General features: G+C 34.8%; 1 protein-coding gene across 4 annotated transcripts in view; it reads left to right on the forward strand.

The window, feature by feature from the left end:
• The window catches only part of LOC145690403 (uncharacterized), a 74,662-nt gene that overhangs the window by 28,414 nt on the left and 21,228 nt on the right, over positions 1–25,020 (forward strand). For all 4 annotated transcript variants that reach the window (XM_081765246.1, XM_081765249.1, XM_081765247.1 and 1 more), the window contains exon 2: positions 18,334–18,863. In XM_081765246.1, the coding sequence (XP_081621372.1) occupies positions 18,409–18,863 (455 nt within the window). In that variant the 5' untranslated portion in view covers positions 18,334–18,408. The remainder of the gene's footprint in view (positions 1–18,333; positions 18,864–25,020) is intronic.

Raw genomic sequence — 25,020 nt, forward strand, 5'->3', positions numbered from 1 at the left:
TATTCCTCCAGAGATTTCTATTTCTAGCTTTGGTCTTGTGAATACGGAAAAGGTCTGTCTAGAGGTTCTTAGGAAACGGACTAATATAACGCATTCCCTGAAGCCCTATAAAGTACGACAGATTACACCTATTCTCCCTCCTTTTCTTAAGTGTAAATCGCTTCGAGACAAAGAATGACAGACATTAGCATTGGAAGAGAGACGCAAAACATTTTTAGAAAAGTACGCTAAAGAGAGAGATGAGTACGAGGGATAAGAAGGTATATCCGAACTAGCACAACAACGAGAAGCACATTTTGCCCTATTTCCAGAAGAGATGGCGAGAATTAGATTTATTTGGAACTTATGACATGTTTGCTTTTTGTGTTAATAATGTTGGTAAGTACGCTTTCGTTGGTGCGTTAGTAAGGGAAAAGGAAACGAAGGTAATATCTGTTCGTTATATAAAAGGCATTCCTAAGGCTGTTTTTAGATGGTTATAAGAATAAAGAAGAGTTGATTCGACGTTACAATTTTTGTGTTATATCCCATGGTTCGTTAGAGATCTTGTACATTCCCGACGACGAAGAAGGATTTTTAGAATTTAGAACAAATGGAACAGCGACTTATTATGGGAATACTTTCCCTAAGATGGTGGATTTAAAGTTTTCGAAAAGGATTTGGGACGAGGAGGTTTCTTTGGAATACACACAAGAGGATGTTAATTTCGCTAGAGATATACAAATGGGGTCAATTTTAGGTAATGTTATGACTACAAGCTGTTCTTAACTGGATTCACTGGACAATGGAACCGAATTAACTGTGGAAGCAATTACAGGAATTACTTATAGAAAGAATGTAAGGTATATTCTTAAGTTCTAAGCCGTGGAAGAGTTGTTCTTGTTTAATTATTGGATAGAAAGGGAGATTACAGAAGTCTGTTAGCTTGAAGCATAAATTTAGGATTCGGCTAGTTGATTTTAGAGTTACTCCATCTAGACATAATGAGCGAGTAGTTTTTGTTTGTTAGGTTTGTGTGTAGTTGTGTCCGTCTTTTAGTGCTTTTATGGACAATGTTTATAAAAGACCGTATGTGTATGTAATGTTTGTGTATTCCTATCGAAACTATGTATGCTTCTAAGTGTGTACCTATCTAAAACTCTAGTAACTAAATGCTTCTAAGTATGTGTGCATGTGTCCATCTAAGATTCTAATTAGTAACAAAGGGATTCTAAGTATGTCCATCTAAGATTCTAATTAGCTACAAGATGCTTGTAAGTGTGCGCTTATCGAAATTCCAATTAGCGACTAAGGATTTCTATGCCGATTTCTAAGAGTGTGTATATGTGTCTTTTTAGGTTTGTGGTGTAAACCTGCATGTAAACGACTGTATTTGTATCCAAACTCTTGTACTTAAGTCTGCGCGTGCTTCTGGATTCGAATCTCTTAACCTTTGTATGTGCGTGTGTGTCCTATTCCATGTTTTTAAAGGGAGCACAAGATGTTGTAAGAGTGGTTTGGTAGTCTATTGTTAATAATAAATGGAAGTGGAAAGCTTTTTAGAAGAAAGGGTAAGTGCTTTAGAGAAACAGATTGCTTTGCTACAACGTAGATCAGAGTATAGGAAGCTTAAGAATTACAGTAGTTTGTTTGTTGTTACAAAGAATAAGCAGGAAGATCCTTATCCTTATATTATTGTTTGCTGTAGGGGGAAAGACTTGTTTCATATTTTTAGTGAAGTAGATCGAAATTTTCCAGAGAATATTGTTATTTACGAAAGATCTAGAGACCCCAATAGTCGAAAGCTGTATAAAAGAATAAGGAGAGAACTAGTTTTAAAAATGCGCGGAGAAAGAGAATTTAGTACCTCTCTTACAGAAGCAGAATTAATTACAACCATGGACCAGATATATAGCGCAATTTTAGATAGAGACGAGATGTCCTAGGGTGTGTTATTGTTGCTTAGAATTCTTGTCTTGTATGTAGAAACCTAGGCTCACACATCCAATAGTCCAATCCAGAAAGAAACAATAAACGAAAGTTAAATTTTTCCTAAAGATTAGTGTGTGTCTGTGTGTAATCGGAAATCCTAACCTTCTAATTCTAAGTGTCGAAGGTCTAATTCTAAGTTCGAAAGCCCTAAGCTTCCAAGTCTAAATGTTTCTTGTTTGTTTTGGATCCTAATCTGTTCTTTATTGTGCTTGTATCTAACGAAAATTCTTAGTTTCTAAGCGCATGTATCGTAATTAGTGGTTCCAAGCTTCTAGTTTCTTTGTAATTGTTTTTGTATAATAAATGGAGGCTATAGCAAGAAAATTAAACTCTCTATATACGTCTTCCAAGCAGTTTTTACCTCTTTGAGACCTTACAACTAACAAACGATTCTCAATTAAGCATGTGGATTTGCAAGATACTCGAATGGGGATAAAAGTAATATTACATGTCTCTAAGTATTTGGTGAGTTTTCCTGATCGTTATTTAACACTTTTTGATTCCAAGATAGTCGATAAGATCAATAAGAGTATTGTATTTTGTGTACGAAGGAAAGCAACCATTAGGAACAAATAGAAGATTCCACAAAATTACTTTTACTACAGATCAAGATTATGAATCCGATTGTTCTAAAACCTGTTCGTCTGTAGAAGGAGATAGCGAAGAAGAAGAAGAAGAAAAGGAAGCTCCAATTAAGTGTCCAAAACAAAATAAACAATTCTCCAATAAGTAATAATTAAGTGCCAAGATTCTTTATGGTCAGTACTATAAAGGAAAACAAATAATAGTACTTGTTGTTTTGTTTCTAAAGCTAATAAGCAGAACAGAATGGTATATGTCTACAGCTAAGCAAACTCCAGTGTTACGAATAATTACAATTAGTGTTGCAATTAGGAGGCAAGAGGAAACAAATGGTATATGTAATGCTATTCTTTCCGATTCTTAGAAGTTTACGTGTTGTGGTGGGTGCGGAATGTTATTCTTTACGTATTATGGCGCAAATCTACACAAGGCCGAACAAGCAAGATGTTACTTTCGGTCGTATGGTGCAATCTTGCGCAACTTAGCTGCAATAGCTTTCGTTTCTAAAGGGCTAATCGAAAAAAGAGAAAATTACGTTATGTTCTAAAAATAGTTGTGGTTGTAATTACGAGCCAATAGCACAGCAGAAGTTAAGGTGCACAGTAAGCAAGGATTCTTTTTAAATAGTTACAAAGAAGCGAAATCCTCACTCGCCTTCCCAACACACAAGACAGCAGAAGAAGCAAGGCGAAAGTATTGTGTTATTGTGATTGTCCCTCTGGCCCCAGCCAATATACAAACGCAGAAACTATATAGAAACATAGAACGTAGAACGTGAACGTAAAACGTCCGAAAACGTAGAGAAACGTAACGTTTTGGTACGTTTCGGGACGTTTTACGTTCACGTTCTACGTTCTATGTTTGCGTTCTATGTTTATGTTAGGATCCAAAACAAACAAGAAACATTTAGACTTGGAAGCTTAGGGCTTTCGAACTTAGAATTAGACCTTCGGCACTTAGAATTACAAGCTTAGGATTTAGAATTAGACCTTCGACACTTAGAATTACAAGCTTATGATTTCCGATTACACACACACACACATACACATACACTAATCTTTAGGAAAAATTTAACTTTCGTTTATTGTTTCTTTCTGGATTGGACTATTGGAAGTGTGAGCCTTGGTTTCTACATACAAGACAAGAATTCTAAGCAACAATAACACCCTAGAACATCTCGTCTCTCTATCTAAAATTGCGCTATATATCTGGTCCATGGTTGTAATTAATTCTGCTTCTGTAAGAGAGGTACTAAATTCTCTTTCTCCGCGCATTTTTAAAACTAGTTCTCTCCTTATTCTTTTATACAGCTTTCGACTATTGGGGTCTCTAGATCTTTCGTAAATAACAATATTCTCTGGAAAATTTCGATCTACTTCGCTAAAAACATCAAACAAATCTTTCTCCCTACAGCAAACAGTAATATAAGGACAAGGATCTTCCTGCTTATTCTTTGTAACAACAAACAAACTACTGTAATTCTTAAGCTTCCTATACTCTGATCTACGTTGCAGCAAAGCAATCTGTTTCTCTAAAGCACTTACCCTTTCTTCTAAAAAGCTTTCCACTTCCATTTATTATTAACAATAGACTACCAAACCACTCTTACAACATCTTGTGCTCCCTTTAAAAAAATGGAATAGGACACACACGCACATACAAAGGTTAAGAGATTCGAATCCAGAAGCACGCGCAGACTTAAGTACAAGAGTTTGGATACAAATACAGTCGTTTACATGCAGGTTTACACCACAAACCTAAAAAGACACACATACACACTCTTAGAAATCGGCATAGAAATCCTTAGTCACTAATTGGAATTTCGATAAACGCACACTTACAAGCATCTTGTGGCTAATTAGAATCTTAGATGGACATACTTAGAATCCGTTTGTTACTAATTAGAATCTTAGATGGACACATGCACACATACTTAGAAGCATTTAGTTACTAGAGTTTTAGATAGGTACACACTTAGAAGCATACATAGTTTCGATAGGAATACACAAACATTACATACACATACGGTCTTTTATAAACATTGTCCATAAAAGCACTAAAAGACGGACACAACTACACACAAACCTAACAAACAAAAACTACTCGCTCATTATGTCTAGATGGAGTAACTCTAAAATCATCTAGCCGAATCCTAAATTTATGGCTCAAGTTACAGACTTTTCTCTAATCTTCCTTTCCATCCAATAATTAGACAAGAACAACTCTTCCACCCTTCGAACTTAAGAACTTACATTACATTCTTTCTATAAGTAATTTCTGTAATTGCTTCCACAGTTAATTCGGTTCCATTGTCCAGTGCCTCCAGTCAAGAACAGCTTGTAGTCATAACATTACCTAAAATTGACCCCATTTGTATATCTCTAGCGAAATTAACATCCTCTTGTGTGTATTCCAAAGAAACCTCCTCGTCCCAAATCCTTTTCGAAAACTTTAAATCCACCATCTTAGGGAAAGTATTCCCACAATAAGTCTCTGTTTCATTTATTCTAAATTCTAAAAGTCCTTCTTCGTCGTCGGGAATGTACAAGATCTCTAACGAACCATGGGATATAACACAAAAATTGTAACATCGAATCAACTCTTCTTTATTCTTATAACCATCTAAAAACAGCCTTAGGAATGCCTTTTATATAAGAAACAGACATCACCTTTGCTTCCTTTTCCCTTACTAACGCACCAACGAAAGCATACTTACCAACATTATTAACACAAAAAGCAAACATGTCATAAGTTCCAAATAAATCTAATTCTCGCCATCTCTTCTGGAAATAGGGCAAAATGTGCTTCTCGTTGTTGGGCTAGCTCGCATATACCCTCTAATCTCTCGTACTCATCTCTGTCTTTAGCGTCCTAAGAACCTCTAAACAGACCTTTTCCGTATTCACAAGACAAAAGCTAGAAATAGAAATCTCTGGAGGAATAGTGCTAAACAAAGTATTAGTTCTGGAAACAAATGCCTTATCGCGCTTTAAATAACACGAATGCTCTACAGTTACGTTGCTACTAGAACTTGGATATTGCTTAATACGAACTAAATTTACAGGCAACAAATTAAAGCTAAATGTAGAAAGAACGTAATCTATTTGTTTTTGTGCATCTTTTGGATCATCTTTCAACTTTATACTAACACCTGTCAACTTTCGAGTCATAGAATTTCCCCAATGAGCATATTGCAAGAGTTTTTCCTCCTCGATAAGCACACAACAACTATTCTGTAATTTATTAACTAACTTCTCCCACATTGTACGAATAGGAACCTTATAAAATGGCGATTTCCTTAAATATTTCTTGTGCTTATTTAAAATATCCAAACAATCTCGAATGGGTTCATAACTTTGCTCTAGTTCACAAAAGTTAGTGTAGTAATTATATATTGTGGCTTCTTACCTAGTAATACCAAACTCTTGGGCTGCTTTGGAAGAGAAGGTAGAACGTAATCTTTGGTATGGACATTGTAAATAGTCAACAATATGGCTGCCCAAACCATAGAAGCTCCAGGCGATGTAAGCAAGCAGACGAATTTATTGTATATCTTTATGGAACAATTTCTGCAATTCCAACGCAAACAATCGATTCCAACTGTGTGGTCATTCTTAACTATAACTTTTAAATTTTTCTTAATACTATCCGATTCTTCTGGACCTAGATCACTAAGATAATCTGTCATTTCTCCTTCTAAGCAAAAATTATAGTTCTCTGTAAAATAAGAAATCATGTCTTGCTTAAAAAAAATTCCTGCAAAGTCCTGGGTAATATCGAAATCTAAAAGAAAATAACATTTCCCTTTATGTGTGTCTAGGATCTCTGGTAAATCCTGTAGCAAATCCTCTGAATCTAAATCAGCGAGCTCAACCTTGTAAGGTGCAAAAACAGGACTTGGATATCTTTTTCGAATTACTGTAATATCTGCATCCACAATTTGTTTAACGCCATTACGTCTACCTGCGTCTCGGACAAAAGAAATGGTTTTTGGGCCTTAACTCCATGCAAAGCGAGAGGAAATCTGGAAAACTTAGATCTTAAATACTTATTAAAACTACCACAAACATCCGATTTTAAAAGAAGCCCAGTTGTTTTATCTTTATTCCAGTTGTTTTATCATCTTTCGGCTCCATATTTATTATAAAAGAAAAAATAATAAGCAATTTTATTGGCAAAGAAGTATTTAAAAAATCATTTGTGTAAGAAGCCCTAAAAAAACCTATGTAAGAAGGAATAGAATGGAAAAGGGTAATGTAGCTGTGTGTAAAAACAAAATAGAGACACAATGTGTAAAATTGTAATATAGATATGTGTAAACTGTACTGCAGCTATGTGTAAGAACTTGAAGAGAGAATTAATGGACAAACTGTAAGTAATGGATCTAGTATGTATAAAAAATTGTAAGATAAACTGTGTGTATGCAAAACTATAGTGTATATGTGTATGTAAAAACTTAAAAAGAAACTATGTATGCGGAACTGTAGTGTAGATGTGTATGTAAGAACTTTAAAAAGAAACTTTGTGTATGCGGAACTGTAGTGTAGATGTGTGTAAAAATTGTTCGCCGAAAATGGTTCACAGAAAGTATAGTAACCTAAAATCGTACCTATTTGACGTGAATGGAGACTAGCGCTAGTCGGGAAAAGAAAACGGAGGCACAAGAGAAGCAGCAACAGAAAGAGAGACAGAAAAAGGAGCCTGAGAGGCAGCCAAAAGCAAAACCAAACAAACAAATAAGAGAAAGGCTTAAGTCCTCTCAGGTCCACCTGTGCACAGGTTTTGAAGCTTTTTACTTTGAAAATTTATTTATGTTACAGAGTTTTTAGATGTAAGTTTTTATGATTTTAAATGCCATAAAAGCCTATGTGCAGTGCAATTTCTCAATCTACTTTGTGCTATTCTTCGTTGTTAAATAATATTTGCCAAAAGTACTGGGAGGGGGAATGTATTTTTAAACTAACACCTGGAGGGAAAACGATAGTCAAAAAGTGTGCGTAAACTAGATTTTTTTAAAGATTTGGGCTAATTCGTTGCTTGGAGGCGTGTGCTAGAACCGGTATATACTCCACTACTAATGTATATTTGCTTACTTTTCGTGTCTGGACACTTTCTACAGAGTCTCTGTGTAAATTCTTGTTGGTGAAGACGACGAAAGTAATGGCATAGTAATACTGTGAAGGCATAGTAATACATGTTGAAGGCCCACCTTTTGCTAATTCACGTTGTAAATTTATCCATGTTGTATTTTAATTTAAAAACAACTATGTATTTTGTAATTCTACATACATAAAATTTACTTAATATATTTAGTCAGAATTGAAATACCTTGAAAACCGGTAAGTCAAGTGTCCAATGTCTTGTATATAGGACACTAGAAAAACAAGGCCTTTGTATTAAACATATTTTAGATTGTGCATTTAAACAATAATAAAAGCAGAAAGAGTAATGTTTGAAGAGTATAAAATAAATGCTTACGTTAGATTTCTTCGTTCTTTCCATGTCTTATTCATACGAAAGTCAATCTTGACCAACAATAAATCTTTCAGCTATTTTAGGGTACAATAGTTCCCTTTAAACAGAACCAATATCCCACAAACAACGTTGGAAGAGAGCATATGCCTTTCCGAGCATGCCCACACAGAACAAATTTTAGTTGATTAATCAGTGTTGCATACTGATATGTTTTATCACTGTCCCATATATAGGATATTGGCGTCAAATGGGTTAAGGTAGCCCACAGATATTGTTCGTCTAGGGGAGCCATACGCGGTCGACTATGCATTGGCACTTTTTTTAGTTCAACCGGGTTCTTAGGAACATGGATACGTAAAAACCTCTCCTGAGATATGCATATAACTAAGATTAGTAAACATTTGAACTTGATTTATTTTTCAATTAAAATACTTAAAACCGTATTGAAAGATTCTGCTTTAAGAACTCTTTTCTTTGGAATATTGAAATCGAGTAAAACATATAACATTATATTTTAGGGAAATGCACACAAAGCCAAAATAATTTTTACAATACAGAAACGAATAATAAGAATCATGGCAACTACTAAAGCAAAAGGTCGCTGCAAACCAATATTTAAACAAATAAATAAATAAACTTCGTATACTTCCAGTACCCTGTTTGTAAATTCGGTAGTTTACTATCTCGCAACATTGACTGTAATGATGAGTACTTCTGCAGAAGGTAGAGAAAAAGTTGAAGTCATTGTACCGGTAATATTTTTAATTTTGAAAACATTCAGTCAATTTGTATGGTTTTGGTCTTGTTTGTAGAATTATATAGTAATGTGTGACGTTTAATAAAAAATAGACAAAGGATTGAAAGTTGTGTTTGATTCTAAAACACAAATTACTTTTATAAACTTACATTCTGGCACACCAAGGTAAGGCGCGAAAAAAGGAAGAATCATGAATAAATTAATAAAGGCTCGAAACCTGTGCAGATATGGTTTTCAAAGTCTTATAACTGGTTGATTGTGAAAAGGACGGTGTAAATGTGGAAATTGTTCAGTTATATTTTACGAAGTTGGAGAGACTTATAACCAAATTGTTAACCTATCATGAAAACATACTTGAACTGTTTCTTAGTGATGAAAGGAAAGTGAAACACATTACATGGAAGAGTACAACAATGTTGGAAGTTCCTGGGAAATGTTGGACGAAGCTCGTGTACAACATGGGAACATTTTGAAAAATTTTCTGCTTCTATTAGTTCAGGTGCTCATACAGGTAAAAGGAAAATTAAATTATCAAAAATTGAGTTGAAAACTTTCAGTGGGGAAATAAGTGAGTAGATAAGTTTCTGAAGTCAGCTTAAACGAATTCATAACGATGATGAAATCGAGATAGAGGACAAGTTGCAATACCTTCTACAGTTTAAACGAATTCATAACGATGATGAAATCGAGATAGAGGACAAGTTGCAATACCTGCTACAAGCGATTAGTACCGGTAACAGAGCATTGGATGTAGTGAATAGTTATCCACCCACAGCCTAAAAAAGATTGCTATAGAAAGTTCATGCAACCGTTTTGGTAAGGAAGAATTGTTGGTAGAACTTGTTATAGGGAATGTTTCGAATCACAAAAATAAGTTAAAATTGTATTCCCTATGTGACAAACTTGAGTCATAATTACGTGGACTGGAATTGATAGATATGACAAATGAAAAGTATGCAGCTATGATATTTCCCTTGGTAGAATATTGTTTATCTGATAAAATTTTGAGGGTTTGGGTAAGGCATACAGCAACTGCCTGTGTGATAGTAAAGCAAATACGTATATTGATAAACTAAAACAGTTACAGTTTCTGAGAAATTAAGTGGATGGACAACGAACTGATTGCGTTAGCTCTAGCAGGATTTGATGTAAATTTTAAAAAGAATAAAGAAGAGAAAAGGGTTCCCATTGTTAGTAATATGTTTTTTGGACAAAATCAGGTAAAACAGGCATACAATTATTTTGTGATTCGTATCATTTACCACAAAAGTGTAAAAAGTCAAAAGTATAAACCTGGAAGAGAAAAAAAACTGTTAATGCAGTCTAAAATGTTGTTTTCCGTGTTTGAAACCTCAAAAACACATTGCCAAGAATTGTACGTTTAATATTTGTTAGGATTATGCTATATACTCAATGTGCTTAGAGATTGCCACAACTAACTTCAAATTACTAAGCTCCTCAAAAAGCTTACTTACTTCTTTACGATCCAAATTTTATTTGGACTTTACGTCTACAACAAATGAATCATATATCAATATACTGACAAATACTAACAGGAACCTTACTGTATTTAAATCACTATTTTTATAACGTCAGCCACTCTTGGCATTACTATTTCAACAACCCTTTCTCATACATATCAATAACAACTTCGTAACGTTCTTCGTTTGTTTATATAATTCTCCACTAACTTTTAACATCTTGTCCGATTATTTCACTCTTAACATTTTCCTGTGTATCACCTAAAATTGAACTGTACCTATTGATTCCTAACATCCTCCCGGGTACACCTAAAAATGAACTGTACTCTCAACATCCTCTCAGGTACACCTACAAATAAACTGCACGAACTGAAAAAAGCCTAACATTTAGTTGATAATAAGTAACTGTAAAGTAAACAACATCTCATAAATCATTATGCGAATAACTTAAACAGCCTTCCTTTCTTCACTTTTAGAGATCTCTGTTCTTTTCAACCTTTTCTTTAACTCCAAATTTTCTAACTTTTGCTCTACTTCCTTCATTTTATCCCATAATTCCTGGGTGTTTTGCTACCAGCACATGAATTCTTTAAACATAAACTGCAGCAATTCCTGCTTTAAGTTTAGCAGTTCATTTTTTTCCTCTTTAGTATCACAACCAATAGATGTTCGGACTTTTCTTCGAATCTTCTTGCACTTGCCATCACTTCTGTCCTTGCACTCTGTGCTGTCGTACATCAGTTCTTCCTCTGCTGATTCAGTAAGTGAAGTGGAGTTACTAGTACTCTCCTGTGTCTCTTGATACACCTTTTCATGCTTGTTTTTACTCTTTGCCGAACATTTTGGTAATTTCGTTCTCTTCTTTAATACTTCTCTTTAATACTACTTGCACTTGTCTCTGAGCATTTTGTTCACTTCCTGAGCTATCAGGTAATTCCCTCTCTATTTCAGTGCATTCTCCTTTTTTATGGGCACGTTGACATTTGCCACATTTGTTAACTTTTCCTTCATTTTGTGTAGAAGAATCTGATGATGACGAATAACACGATTTTTGTCCTTTATACATCAGCGACTTTTGAACCCTTAGTGAATAAGCCGGCTTCTTATTATATTTTCTGCTATTATGTGCCCTGTGATTCTGCATAACATTAATTTGTTCCTGTCTTGGACTTGCTAAACTACTAAATAATCTCATCTGCTCTTCTGTATTCTCAACGGCCGTTGCCATGTTCACTGCTTGCTGGAAGGTTAGGCTCGTCGTTGTCAACATTTACCTCCTAGCTAGATTGTCCTTGATGCCAAAAACAAACTGATCTCTTAATGAGTGCTCCAAGCACGATCCAAAATTACAGAATGCCGCCTAGTGTTTCAATGTCATCACGAACTGAGCAACACTTTGGTATTCCAATTGCTTGAGGTTGTGAAACTTAAACCGCTCCGCTATCTCGTGTGTCTTTACTCCGTAATGGACTAGCATGAGATTCTTCAATTCTTCAAAAGTTTTCGGGGCGGGCATTTTAGGCGCACAGAAATTTCTCACTTCCTTATATGCAGTTAATCCCATGACAGCTAAAAATGTTGATGTTTTTCGGTCCTCTGGTAATGCTACCGATAGAGCTACTTGTTGAAATCGCTCTATATACACCTGAATTCTACCAGTTTCAATATCGAAAGGCTCAAAGTTACTAAACGAGGTCATTATCTCATTCAGAAGCGTAAATTCCTTTTTGTAGACTGCGCTAAATCTGTTAGGCTTATCCTATAAAATCAATGTGCTTAGAGATTGCCAAAATCAAATTCAAATTACTAAGTTCCTCAAAAAGCTGACTTACTTCTTTACGATCCAAATTTTATTTGGACTTCACGTCTACTACAAATTAATCATATATCAATATACTGACAAATACTAACAGGAACCTTACTGTATTTAAACCACTATTTTTATAAAGTCAGCCACTCTTGGCATTACTATCTCAACAACCCTTTCTCATACATATCAATAACAACTTCGTAACGTTATTCGTTTGTTTATATAATTCTCCACTAACTTTTAACATCTTGTCCGATTATTTCACTCTTAACATTTTCCTGTGTATCACCTAAAATTGAACTGTACCTATTGACTCCTAACAATGTTGTTTTTGTGTAAGGGGAAAATATTTTTCTGTTTTGTGTTCGGAAAAATTAGAAAACAAAACAAAACAAAATTCAGAACAATATAAGGTAATGCGAACGAATCAAAATTGTAAAGATGAGTTTCTTCTAAAAACATTAAATTAAAAGTGAAAACAAACGGGAAGGAATAGGTAGTGCATGCATTTTATTATAGTGGTTCACAGAGATCGTATGTCTCTAAGCGAGTAGTGGAAGTACTGTGTTGTCAACCAATATGTACTGAAACTTTAGAACGTAGTTTTTTGGTAGAGTCAAAACGCAAAAAAATCCCTTAACAAATATAGTATAGTTGTAACTGCTGTTAATGACAGTTATGCGTGTAGGATGGAAGTTTTAGAGAAACCAATGATTTGCGGTGAGATATGTGGTTTTGGTTAAAAGAAATGAAGAAAATAATTTGACTGTCTCATTTAGATAGTACGGGAGAAATCGAACTGCTAATCGGTGTAAATGTGGATAATGAATTTTTAACAGTAGATATGTTGAAGTTAGAGTCAGGACTATTTGCAATTAGAACAGTGTTTGGGTGGACTATAATGGGTAAGTTACCATCCAAGAGATGTTATGTCTGCCAATGTTGTGATCTCTTTATTGACTATCAGTGATCGTATTGCGGATTTGTGGAAATTAGATACGTTAGGCATCAATGACCCAATAGAAGTTAAAACTAAGAACGAAAACCACCATGAAGTAATATTAAAACATTTTGAAGAAATTTTGTGCGTGAATTCATATGGTCGTTACGAAGTTAAATTGCCATAGAAGGAAGGAACTATGGAACTACATGACAAGGAAAAAGCTTAAAAGGGATGTGTGAGGATGACCGACAAGCTGTGGCAAGAAGGAAGATACGAAGACTATGATAACGTCTTTCGAAACTGATTGGCAGAAGGAATCATAGAAGTAGTGCAGGAGGAGGAGTTGGCTAATCGAAGTTACTATTTACCACATAGGGCAGTAATAAAAGAGAATTCCACTACCTCAATCAGACCAGTTTTTGATGCGTCTTCGAAAACAAAGAGTGCATATTGATTGAATGTTGAGAGAAGGGTCAAAACTTAATTGAAGAAATTCCAACACTTATGTATAGGTTTAGAGAGAAAAAATATTGTGGTTATATCGGACATTAGAAAAGCTTCCCTGCAAATTTCGGTAAATAGAAACGATCGTGATTATTTACGATTTTTTTGGTGGGAGAATTTAACGAAAGGAAGTTCAAAATTTTTAGACATATGCGAGTTGTTTCTAGTGTGAATTGTAGTTGTTTCCTGTTGGGAGCCGTGCTGAATTGCCATTTAGAAAATACTCATGAATATGAAGAAATGGCTAGTAAATTAAAACAATCCCTTTATATTGGTAATTGTCACGTGAGTTGACGATGAAGATATCTTTGCTTTGATCAAAAAATGAAAGACACTTCTCAGTGAAGGTAAATTCGATTTACGTGGATGGGTATATAGTGATAGTGTTATATACTGATGTAGTAATGATTTTTACACTCCAGTTCTAGGTATGTTATGGGACACATGTACAGACACTTTATTGTGTGAAACAAAGAATTTATGAAGAGTAGAAGGACCAGTGTCAAAACGAGTTATTTTATCTATTGCTCATAAGTTATTTGACCCTCTAGGATTTCTGTCACCACTCGATATAAAGTGCTGTAGACATGTACCTGAACATTTGAACGCAGCTGATCTACACTCAAGAGGCTGCAACGCTGCGCCGTTACTGAAGAATAAATGGTGGGGAGGACCAGACTGGTTACGGCAGACGGAAGAATTCTGTCCGAAAACATATGAAACCAAATGAGCTTGAAATAAATAACGGAAAACAGTTGTTTATTAAGTGTTGTAAATGAGGCAAAGTGGTATATACAACATTTTTTAAATTACGAGAAATTAATACGTATGGTTGCATGGATCTCACGTTTTATCAATATTTGTCGTTCAAAGTAAAGTAAACGGTTAACTGGTGAGCTATTGGTATTTGAAATAGAATCCGCTGAGAAGGTTATAGTGAGAACTATTTAGAAAGAATGTTTTGTTAGTGACCCAGATCGTTTGAAACAATTGTGTACTTTTGTTGATGGTGAAGGTTTGATTAGGTTAAAGATTAAAATTAGATAAAGATATTTTTCGGAGTCCAATTGTATTACCATCTGAGCATGAAGTTGTAAGGATGTCGATATTGAAGGAACATCTGAAATCATGGCATGCTGAAGTTCAAGTATTATTGACAAAGTTGAATTAAAGTTTTGGAATCTACGTGGGAGAAAAACTATAATTTTGTTGAGCGATGTGTTAAATGTAAATGGTACGATGCATAAAGTATTAATGTTGCACCAGATTCGTTGCTAGAAGGCAGAGTTAGTGATCTGTTAGTTTTCGAAATAATCGGAATGGATTTACCTGAGCCTCTCTTCCTTCAAGATGGGAAAAGATGTTGGATTGTCTTCTTTACTAGTGCTGTTTCTCGTGCAGTGCATTTAGAACTGGTACTGTCTTTGTATATCTCTTGTTTTTTGTCAGCTTTTAGTAGATTTATTGATTGGTGCGGAAGGCCGAAAGCTACTTATTCTGGTAAAGAAACGAGTTTTGTAGGTACAGACAATCTCTTTAACAATCTACAGACAATCTGGGAACAAATTTGTTTGTATTCATCAGTAGAAAGAATTCAGTGGAAATTCATTCCACCTACCGCTGCCTTGTGAGGTGGATAGTGGGAGCGAATTATACAAATGATCAAGAAGCTTCTTCGTAGAACTTTGAGCAGAGCGTCTTTAAATTATGAAGAATTGAGTACAGTGTTTGTGACATAAAAGGAGTTATCAATGCACATCCGTTGACCTATTTGTCAGAAGATTCAAACAATCTCACGTCCATTACTCCAGATAATTTTTTACAGGATAATTTGGAATTAGGAGTGCCTGATCTGGATCGTATAAAGACAGTTGATACGTAAAAAAGATTTAGGAGGTTGTAGCACATAAGAACACAATTGGGAAATAGATTTCGTAGTGAGTATTTAAGTCAGTTAGTACTGAAGCAAACTAGAAAGAAAACTTGTCGAGAAATGAGAGAAGGAGACGTTGTACTTACTGGAAGTGACAATAAGGGAAAGTTACAGAAGTGTTTCCTGGGAAGGATGACGTTGTAAGAGTAGCTAGGATTAAGACTAAGAGTTGAGAAATTATAACACTTGTCCAGCGGTCTACCCCTTGGAAATGAGTTTTGTTCAAACCGAAGAAGGTGCTGTGCAAACGAAAGATGAATGTCCGCCTAAAAAACTTGAATTTAGATGAAGTTGAAGAGAAGGGTGATCGTGTTGTCACAAAAGAAAAGGCTGAAAGGTGAACATAGCTGTACGGTACTGAGTGTGATTTTGTTTTGATTTGTAATATATCAAAACTTGGGAGGATGTGGAGTTTTGTATCTGGCAACATTGTAAAAAGACATTTGACTGTAATGATCCGTAGTACTTCTGCAGAAGGCAGAGAAAAAGTGTAGGTCATTGTATCGGTAATATTTTTAATTTTGAAGATATTCAGTCAATTTGTATGGCTTTGGTCTTTTTTGTAGAATTATATAGTTATGTGTGACGTTTAATGAAAAATAGACCAAGCATTGAAAGTTTTGTTTGATTCTAAACACAAATTGCTTTTTTAGACTGTTACATATATCTTGATTTTACTCATATTGTAAAGGACACTTAGATGGTGTTCTGACGTGGGATTGAATTACAACGTAATCATCATACAAGAAACAAAAAAAAAAAAAAAAAAAAAATTCTGTTTTAGAACACACAACTATATTATATGAAAAAGGGTGTAAATACGCAGCTAATATGTTTGATAATAAAGTTCCGTAAAATATTAATACTCAGATTTCTGTTGCTCAATTAATGTATATATTACACTTCTTTTATTCGGTAGAGGAATACATGAATTGCTAACTGCATAAAATTTCACATTATCTATAGTAAATAAGTATCGTCACTTGTTTTTAGCGTTAGAAATATATGTTAAGATTTATGCATACACTGCTACTAATAATTACTTATGTAGTTTTATTTTTAATAATGATTTGAATGTAAGGTATAATAATGATGCGGAATGTAAAGCAAAATAGTTAACCTAGACTATGTAATTTAGATTATTATGGTTTCTTTCACTTTTGTGTTTATATATAAATGACTTGTACATTCTAGATGCATTGTAATACAGTGTTAATGTGTGAAAAAAGACGAACACAAATACATTTGCACATCATCTAGTAACTAAATTCGGTTTATGTAACACAGGATATAATCCAAGCTAACTTCGTACAAGTATGAAGTGAAACAAAATAAATTTTGATTTGAAACATCTCTATAGGTGATCACAGTCTCCATAAGTTGGGTCACTCCGCATATACGTGATTAGCACTGAAAGTATTAATATATGTTCTGTTTAAATAACTGTATCAGGTATGAATTCAGATGATTTCATTTCAGAGAGTAAAAGTATTAGTGCAAAAGCATTGGTTACCCTAGTTGTGTCCTATCGGAAAAATCCTCCGGGGAAATTTTGTAGCTCCGGGTGGAGAGTTTCGCTGTCGTAGAAGAAACTCCTTCCACAGTTCAGAGGGAGGTTGTTTAACAAGTATGATATAAAGTACGAAAGTCACGTCTGATTCAAGCCAATATTTATAAAAGGAGAAGAAGATAAACTACTGTTTATTTGTAGTGTAAAAAAAATATATTTCTGCATTCAAGAAAGAAATATAACCGTTTAAGTCCTTGAAAAAGCGGCATAATATGAGGAGGCGTTTAATTATAAAAATTGGTTTTGGAGAAGGATAGATCAGTTCTCTCACCATTTTATTTTACCTTAATTTACAAAAGAAATAAAATTAGTCATTTATATATAGGCCGATAGGCAAAGCAAAAATGACAAGAGCGGATATCTTTTTATAAAATATTTCACTCCAGTATAGCGCATGTTGAATGTAATACGTTTGTTCCTTCGTAATCTTAAGGTATATATGCGCTGCTCTATAAAGTAGGTATATTCCCTATTACTCCCTTATATAAAAACTCTATAGATGCTCTGTGGTTATCGTGTACGCCATCTGCGCGAAAAACCGGTTCATTTGCAACGTTAAGCAGTAGGTTCTTGTTCCATATAACATTCATACTAAAATGGGCGCTAAACTCCAATACAACCGAAACATGCTTGGAAAAAACCCAGTGACATTCAAATACTGGAAAGCAAAGCCAGTAAATTAAAATACGGAGAAACGACTACAAAATAAATTTAACTTGAAGTAGCTAGCGCTACATGTATTTAAGTAAAGACGAAAGAGTGGGAAAAACGAGTAAAGCGTTCCTTAAAATACCAGTATTGCACTGCGCCTTGAAAACGTTATCCCCTTTTAAGTGGAAAATCGGTATAACATTACTTTTCACATTTTATTTATGAAATATAAATTAGTAATGTAGCAGAGGAAATTTTGGTTTTGGCGTTTTCTCTCCTTATGCAACACTGGTCGTACGTTGTGGATTTGTAACTTTATTTAAGAAGAAAAAGGAGGAATCGTACTGTGAATGTACTTAGGTATAGCAGAAAGAGTTATTGTAATATATTGCGTCGGTGTTTTTACAGTATCAGTATTTCGATATTTCGGTATGGTTCCGTATTTTCGGTATTTAGTTATATGGGTAATTTAGTATTACTAGTAGCAAAATTTCGATATTTAATATACTGGTTTCGATATCTTTTATATTACTTGTCTAATGCCAAACCGTTTCCTTCACTAACTAAATTTCACAAGAATTTGCACTTACCATTTTCTTCCCCAGACCCGCTTATACATTTAGATAAACGAATTGCATTTTTCTTATTGCTTTCAGTTTTGTTTGTATCTCTTGAGGATGGAATGCTGAAGGTTTCAAATCTCCAACGTGAATACTTTATGAGACTGCAAAATGGCTTTACATTATTTCGACCTTGCTTGTAATAAAATTGAAATAAAAACAGAAAATGTTCCTATTAAAGTTGAAATTAAAACACAAATCGAGTCATCTGAAGAATGTAATTATAAACTGAGTACTAGTAACACTAATGATTATAAAGATCCCCTAACAATACGTTTGAAATATAAGAAACAAGAAAGTGCGAAGGAAGGAGAGAACATCGCATCAGAAAGTAATGAGGATGTAACAGTATCAGATTGGAAACTAACTTCGAAAGCAATGTGTTTGGTCAAGCGTTTGTCAACAGCTGATGTAAATGCCAACCATTTTCACAGTAATATCAAACAAATATCCACCGGTAGTACACACAATACGAAAGAGTCTGCCACTATTGGAGGTAAAAAGGATAATGAAAATGACGTTGAAGAAAATAATCGAGAAGCAGGTAGCAATACTGAGACCCTGAGGTATGTATAACTGCTGTTATTTTTTTAAAAATATCTTGTATAAATATCTTTTTCAACAGATGTAATAATAGGTTAAATATTAGTTTTTCGTTTATCTTAAGCTGAGTTATTGGAATTGTAAATATTTCAACACATAAAGGAACACAACCTAATGCGTAGCCTTGAAGTAAGTATTCAAATGTAACGGTAAATTGCTATAAACCTCCTCCTTTCTCCAAACCTTGAGTGTTAGGATTATAGTCACAAGCTTTGGAGTAAAGTCAAGATCGACTCTTCTTATAAACAGGTGCTTGCATGTAAAACGATCACTCAACTTTGATTTAAGTAAGATATAAACAGCTAAGATAACCACAAACTAGTTAATAAAAGTATTCTGAAATACTAAGTGCTATAGGAAGTATTTGTTTAGTGGTCACCATATGATGGCGCGTCTCATCGTATGACTTTGCACCGCTATTGGTAGCAGTAGTGTTTCTAACCGATATTTGTGATGATACTGGACTACACCCGTTTCCATGTACTTACTGTACACGATTGTTATTAGATGAATTTCTTTTCATCCCGCCAGAGAAATGTTTGACTTTTCTTGAGGCCACAACTTAGAGCGGAAGCACGAAACTTGTCACGTCATAAGTATCAAAATTCTTAGTTATACAGCACTAAGCGGGCAAACGAAAGTAAGGGAAAAAGTTTTGCCTGGTTAGACAGGAAGTTCAATCAAAAGCATGGTGACCTTGATCCCGAATTCTAAAGGAAAAGCCATAATATATATGACTGAATTTATATAACTGGGTTGTAGAACGTTGTTGATCTCTAAGTAACAATTAAGAGAAATTAATGAGAAACATCTCTGTGCAAGACACTCGCCGTGTTCTTCCTTATTTGACCAAAATTTACATCATACATACAAACCAAACCAGCATTAAAGTGCATAATAGTTCATCAGTATGTTTGCATACTTCTGCAGCAAGAAAGCTAAATTGTGAGTGTATGGTGGAATACAGGGTGATAGAAGTCTTGCGAATTTATCTTCATTGCTGTTTCATTTGTAATTCTTCAACTTGTTTCCCCAATTTTAGTGGGATTAATTTCATAGCATCTTTCACACAATAGACAAAAGTACATCATTTTAAACTACTATTAAGGGACATCTACATTTCAGAAGCACTTGTATGTATAAAGAATTCTTCGTCTGTTTCCGATTAAGTCAAAAATACTTTTCTGATATTTGTATGTTTGATACATGCGCAAAAACATCTGACTATGTTAGTAAAACTCGTTTGAACATATCTTGCACATGCGCGCCTGGAAACAAATGTAAACCTTTCGAGTACATGCACTGTTACTGATGTATTGTTATTTCTTTCATGCACATCCGTTTCTGGAACAATTGCTTTATAGTTTCATTATGTATCTGATATGTAGAAAAATATGACGATTCCGGATCCACTGCACCGTTTTCTGTTTCAGAGCAATGGATCAAAACGTAACGAGACAATGTACGAACATGTGTGATTAACTGGAACTGTCCGTAAACGCAATCAATGAGTCTAAAGAAGAGTGTATTGGACTAGATTCGAGTTTAGCGTCCGGTTGAGCATGGAGGGTATATGAGACGTATACCTACAGCGCAACCTGGTATCGGAACCATTTAATATCCGACGGGAAATAAATCCCAGATCTCTCACAGCAATGGCGTGTACGGCATCTACGTAGGAGCTCAAGGGCCAAACGAAAATAACCAGATGGACGTATTCAGTATAACTTCCTTAAATGAATGAAATATATATTAAGGTGATTGGTATTTAATGTTTGAAACTGATGGCTCTGTGTAATTCTTTCCTTCAGTTTTAAGTTCTGTCTTCATTTATAATTTTCCTTCATGGTAAAAAGTGCTTCTGTGCATTATTGTGGTCGTAATTATGTCTAAATTTCTTTTGTAAAATCCGTTCATTCTGTTCTAGTACTTTTTTCACATCTGATTTTTACTCCCACTCTCATATTTTCGGAGATTAAGAAAAGATTTAAGCGTCATAAAATCCACAGTTAATTAAAAGGAGTCTCTTAACTTTAGGTCTTTACCACGCATTGGTTTCTGTTTGATAAACGTCAGTCGAAAGAAAGATAGTGAAAAGATTGCTACAAGTTGTAAAGTAATTTTCTGTTTCTTATTTTTCAATACCACGAACACATATTTGATAAGAGAGCAATTGCTATTTATGTGGTAAATGTGGTGATATGTTCTTCGTAGCTGTATACAGTAAGTAGTATATGCATCTGGTGTTATACTTGTATGTAATATTTTCCTTTCAATCCTTTCTTACAACTCCATTAATAAATTAGTAACTTTAGTTTATTAATTTTAAGTCCCTATGTCTACAGTTATCTAATAATTCCAATGCATGAATAATAAATATTTTCTTTTGTGTGATTGGTTATGGATGAATTTACTTTTTATGTGTTTAAGAATAACATATTTAGTTTATCGTTTCTAGCATAGACGTAAAAAAATAGACTGTTGCTTATTTTGCGCTAATTGTAAACCGAATGTCAACGAGATATATTCATGTATTTTTAATTGACATATATCCTAATGCCTATTTCTGGAGAAAATAGAAGTTCATATATGGCGATGGAACATTGTCGCGTTATTTTTTCTATAGTTTTAGTTAGCAGTGTTGTATGTGCCTTTTTTTTTATTAATTTTTAAATCTTACATGGTATGTACGGATAAGTAGTCCAAGTTAATCTTTGACTCCTTGTCCAATTTCAGAATTTTTCCTATATCTGTGTCTTATTAATGGTATTTTATCAGTACAGACAATGTAACGTTTCATCTTTGGGTTCCTTCACACATACTGTTACGTGAATTTTAGTAAAATACAGGGTTGAGATAAGAGTATTTCTCAGATATGCCTCCGAGTATTTCGAATTATTCCTTACTGTAGTGATCAACGATTTGGGCTTCATGTTACGTAAACCTAAGTATATATCTTAGGACATAACATTTTGCAGAGTTGAGGATCAAGAGTCACCACGTTACTCGTTAAACCTTCCTGTCTGACTAATAAGATTTATTTCTCAGTTTCCTTTGTGTACTTACTGTTGGATACTTAAACTTTTTATATATGAAACGAGAACTTCCTTCCTAACTTCCGCTATATACGAGGGTCATTTAAGTCGAGCTGGCAACACTGCTACGATCGGAGTATCGTGTGGGCAGGAGACAAATAACGAACATAGTGTATTCCGTGAATATGTACGGGCCAGTTCAACGCTGCTGCGGCCCCATATTACGGTGTGTGTGGCGAGTAGACATTGTTAAAGTGATTGTTGTTTGAAATACCACCCTAACGCAATGTCCACGCGTGCAGAACAGCGTGTGTTTATCAAATTCCATGTGGCACGAGGGCGAAATCCTAGGACGATTCACAAAGGATTAGTAGAAACATGTGCTGAAGCAGCTCTACCGTCTTGCACAGTGGTGAGATGGGTTGCACTTTTCAGGCGGGACGACAGTCAACAGGTAAAATTCACTGTAGAGGGCATATGGGAACAGCTATGGACGAAATTCGTGTTGCAATACTACGGACACTGCTTGATGGTGATCGGCGCTGGACTTGTAGTGAATTGCTGCAGGAGCTGAACATTTCTTCCGGATCAGTGTTCCACGTGCTAACACAAGATCTAGGAATGTGGAAGATTGCGGCCAGATGGGTACCCCATGCTCTGGCTGATGTTTGAAATTGAATGTGCGCTCGTACATCTTCAACGTTACAATGAGGAAGGTGATGATTTCTTGCACCGCATTATTGCAAGTTACGAAACGTGGGGAAGATCCTACGAGCCTGAATTGAAACGCCAGTCAATTGAATGGCACCACCCAGAATCTCCACGAGCAAAAAAGCTTAGGGAGGAACCAGAAAACCTGAAGGTGATGATTATAATGTTCTACGACCACGAACGCATTGTGCTGCTACATCAATTCTAGAGGGCGTTATCGTCAATGGTGCATACTATGCTTCAAACCTCAGTGTCCATTTGAGAGTACAGTGTCCATAAAAAGATCCGCGTAATTTTATTATCCAATTATATAGCAAACGCGTTTTTCTTATCCCAAACGGTTATTATCGAATATATACAGTGAAAGGAACACTCTGTTGGTCAAATTAAAAAGACTCAACGGTTTATGCCTCTATAACTAGACGTTGCTTATGTGAGTGTCACAATTACTGACTCGAGATTTCCTTCTTTAACCCAAAAACATGTTATATACACGTTCCTCAATGAGCAACATTTCACGAAACGTTCTTAAAATTAAGGCTGTGTCATCGTTTTCAGCGACGGTCCCGATTTACAGTACAATTCTTCTTTTCCTTCTAGTTTCCAAAGAAGAAAAGCGGTAGATATTAATTTCACAATTTTTGAATTATATCAACACGTGTAGAAATAGTGTGTGGTATGTTTATCTAACATAACTACTAGTTTATTTTCTTATCTTTGTACGAGGAATTGATGGTAAAGTGTGGAAGTACAGAACTGCCATTACAGCGAACCGGGTCCGAATACCGTCGTGACGTTTATTATTTTGTTCTTTATTGGAAGGTATTTTTTATGTATTTGATATTGTAATTGTTTTCCTCTATTATTATTATTATTATTATTATTATTATTATTATTATTATTATTATTATTATTATTATTATTATTATTATTATTATTGCAAAATCAAGACTTGGCTACATATTTTATATTTTATAAATTTTCTGATTGGATTTCAAGTCTTTTTGTTAAATAATGAACACACTCCATTGTAGGAGGTTTGGCGGAGGGAAATATCATCCTGCTGCTTTTTATTTGTTTACTTGCACGCTACACCAAGCCTGGATATTGTATTCACCTTTCTATATCTACGGAAAATACCCTAAGGTTCTTGACGCTCATAAGAGTGTAAGTGAATAAGTGATGAGATCAATCAACTTTGCATATTAATAACATCTAAAGTATCAGTCTGTCAGAAAGCCATGACGTATTTCGGTAAAATGTGACAAATGATTATTTGTGGACATACTAGAGATATTCGGATTATGCAGTGGTTGTCATGAATAGCTGAGATGTTGAGCGTTTTGTGTATTAATATTGCTGTTTGGGTTTACAAAATTGACAACACATAGAAAATGGAAGACCAATAATTGCATGCTAACTATATTTTTTTCTATTACTTTAGGCAAGGGAAGAACGCGCGAAAGTGTTTGTGAGTTTCACTCTCATGGATCTTTTTTTATTCCTGTTCTTAAAAAGTTACTGGAAAAACTGTAAAGTGAGTAAAACACATTAAAATAGGAAACATACGGTACTAAGGAGGGTTCGTTAAATTATTTAACTTTAAAAAAAAATCCAGTGCCCTCAAACACCAGATTCCAGTCAATATGAGTATCTGTGCAGTGCCGTGCCGTGAAAAATGAGGGCTCGAGGCGAGAGCATATGGCATCGACTCCGTATATATGAGTAAGATCGGTAGAAAGCTCCGAAGTGCCACTATGTTTGCGTTAGAAAATTTTCAAAAATAAACCTTGCTTTTCCTAGATTTTGAGCACTTTTAATACCTTTTCCTTTTCTTTTTTTCTTCCCGAATTTTGCGTTCCCTTACTTGAGCGCCCAGGGCCGTAGCCCCGCTCGCTCCCCTCACGGTACGGTACAGTGCCCGTTAATGGTTTAAAGCACTCTAAAGGCCAGTTTCTCCTTCATAGCATCCTTGTTTGTAAATCCCTTTAGTTGTCAGTTTAAAGTTGAATTCTCTAGACCATTCTTCCTGCATAATATTTTACTTTTTCACCGTGACTGAAATCAGAAAGTTTCACAATTATTACATTTAATCGTAAAGGTGCGCATTTACTGAATTCACTGCACATCCAGGGTTTTCCTTCTCCCAGAACAGTGATATCTTAGACTAGTGGCATAAAGGTTAGTTTTATTACGTTGGGGTCGAGGGTTCAACTTCCGCTGAGGCAATTAAAGAAATATTTATAATTTGCAATATTGATACTTCCGATGTATACTAACATGAAAAATATTGAACTTCTGTGGGTCTCTTAGTTGAGAGACTTCCTTCACAGGTGAAATGCCAACAACACAAAATTACGTCATTCTTTTTCAA

This window comes from Thermobia domestica, chromosome 7 (genome assembly GCF_964235325.1).
Source record: "Thermobia domestica chromosome 7, izTheDome1.hap1.1, whole genome shotgun sequence".
Classification (NCBI taxonomy): Eukaryota; Metazoa; Arthropoda; class Insecta; order Zygentoma; family Lepismatidae; genus Thermobia; species Thermobia domestica.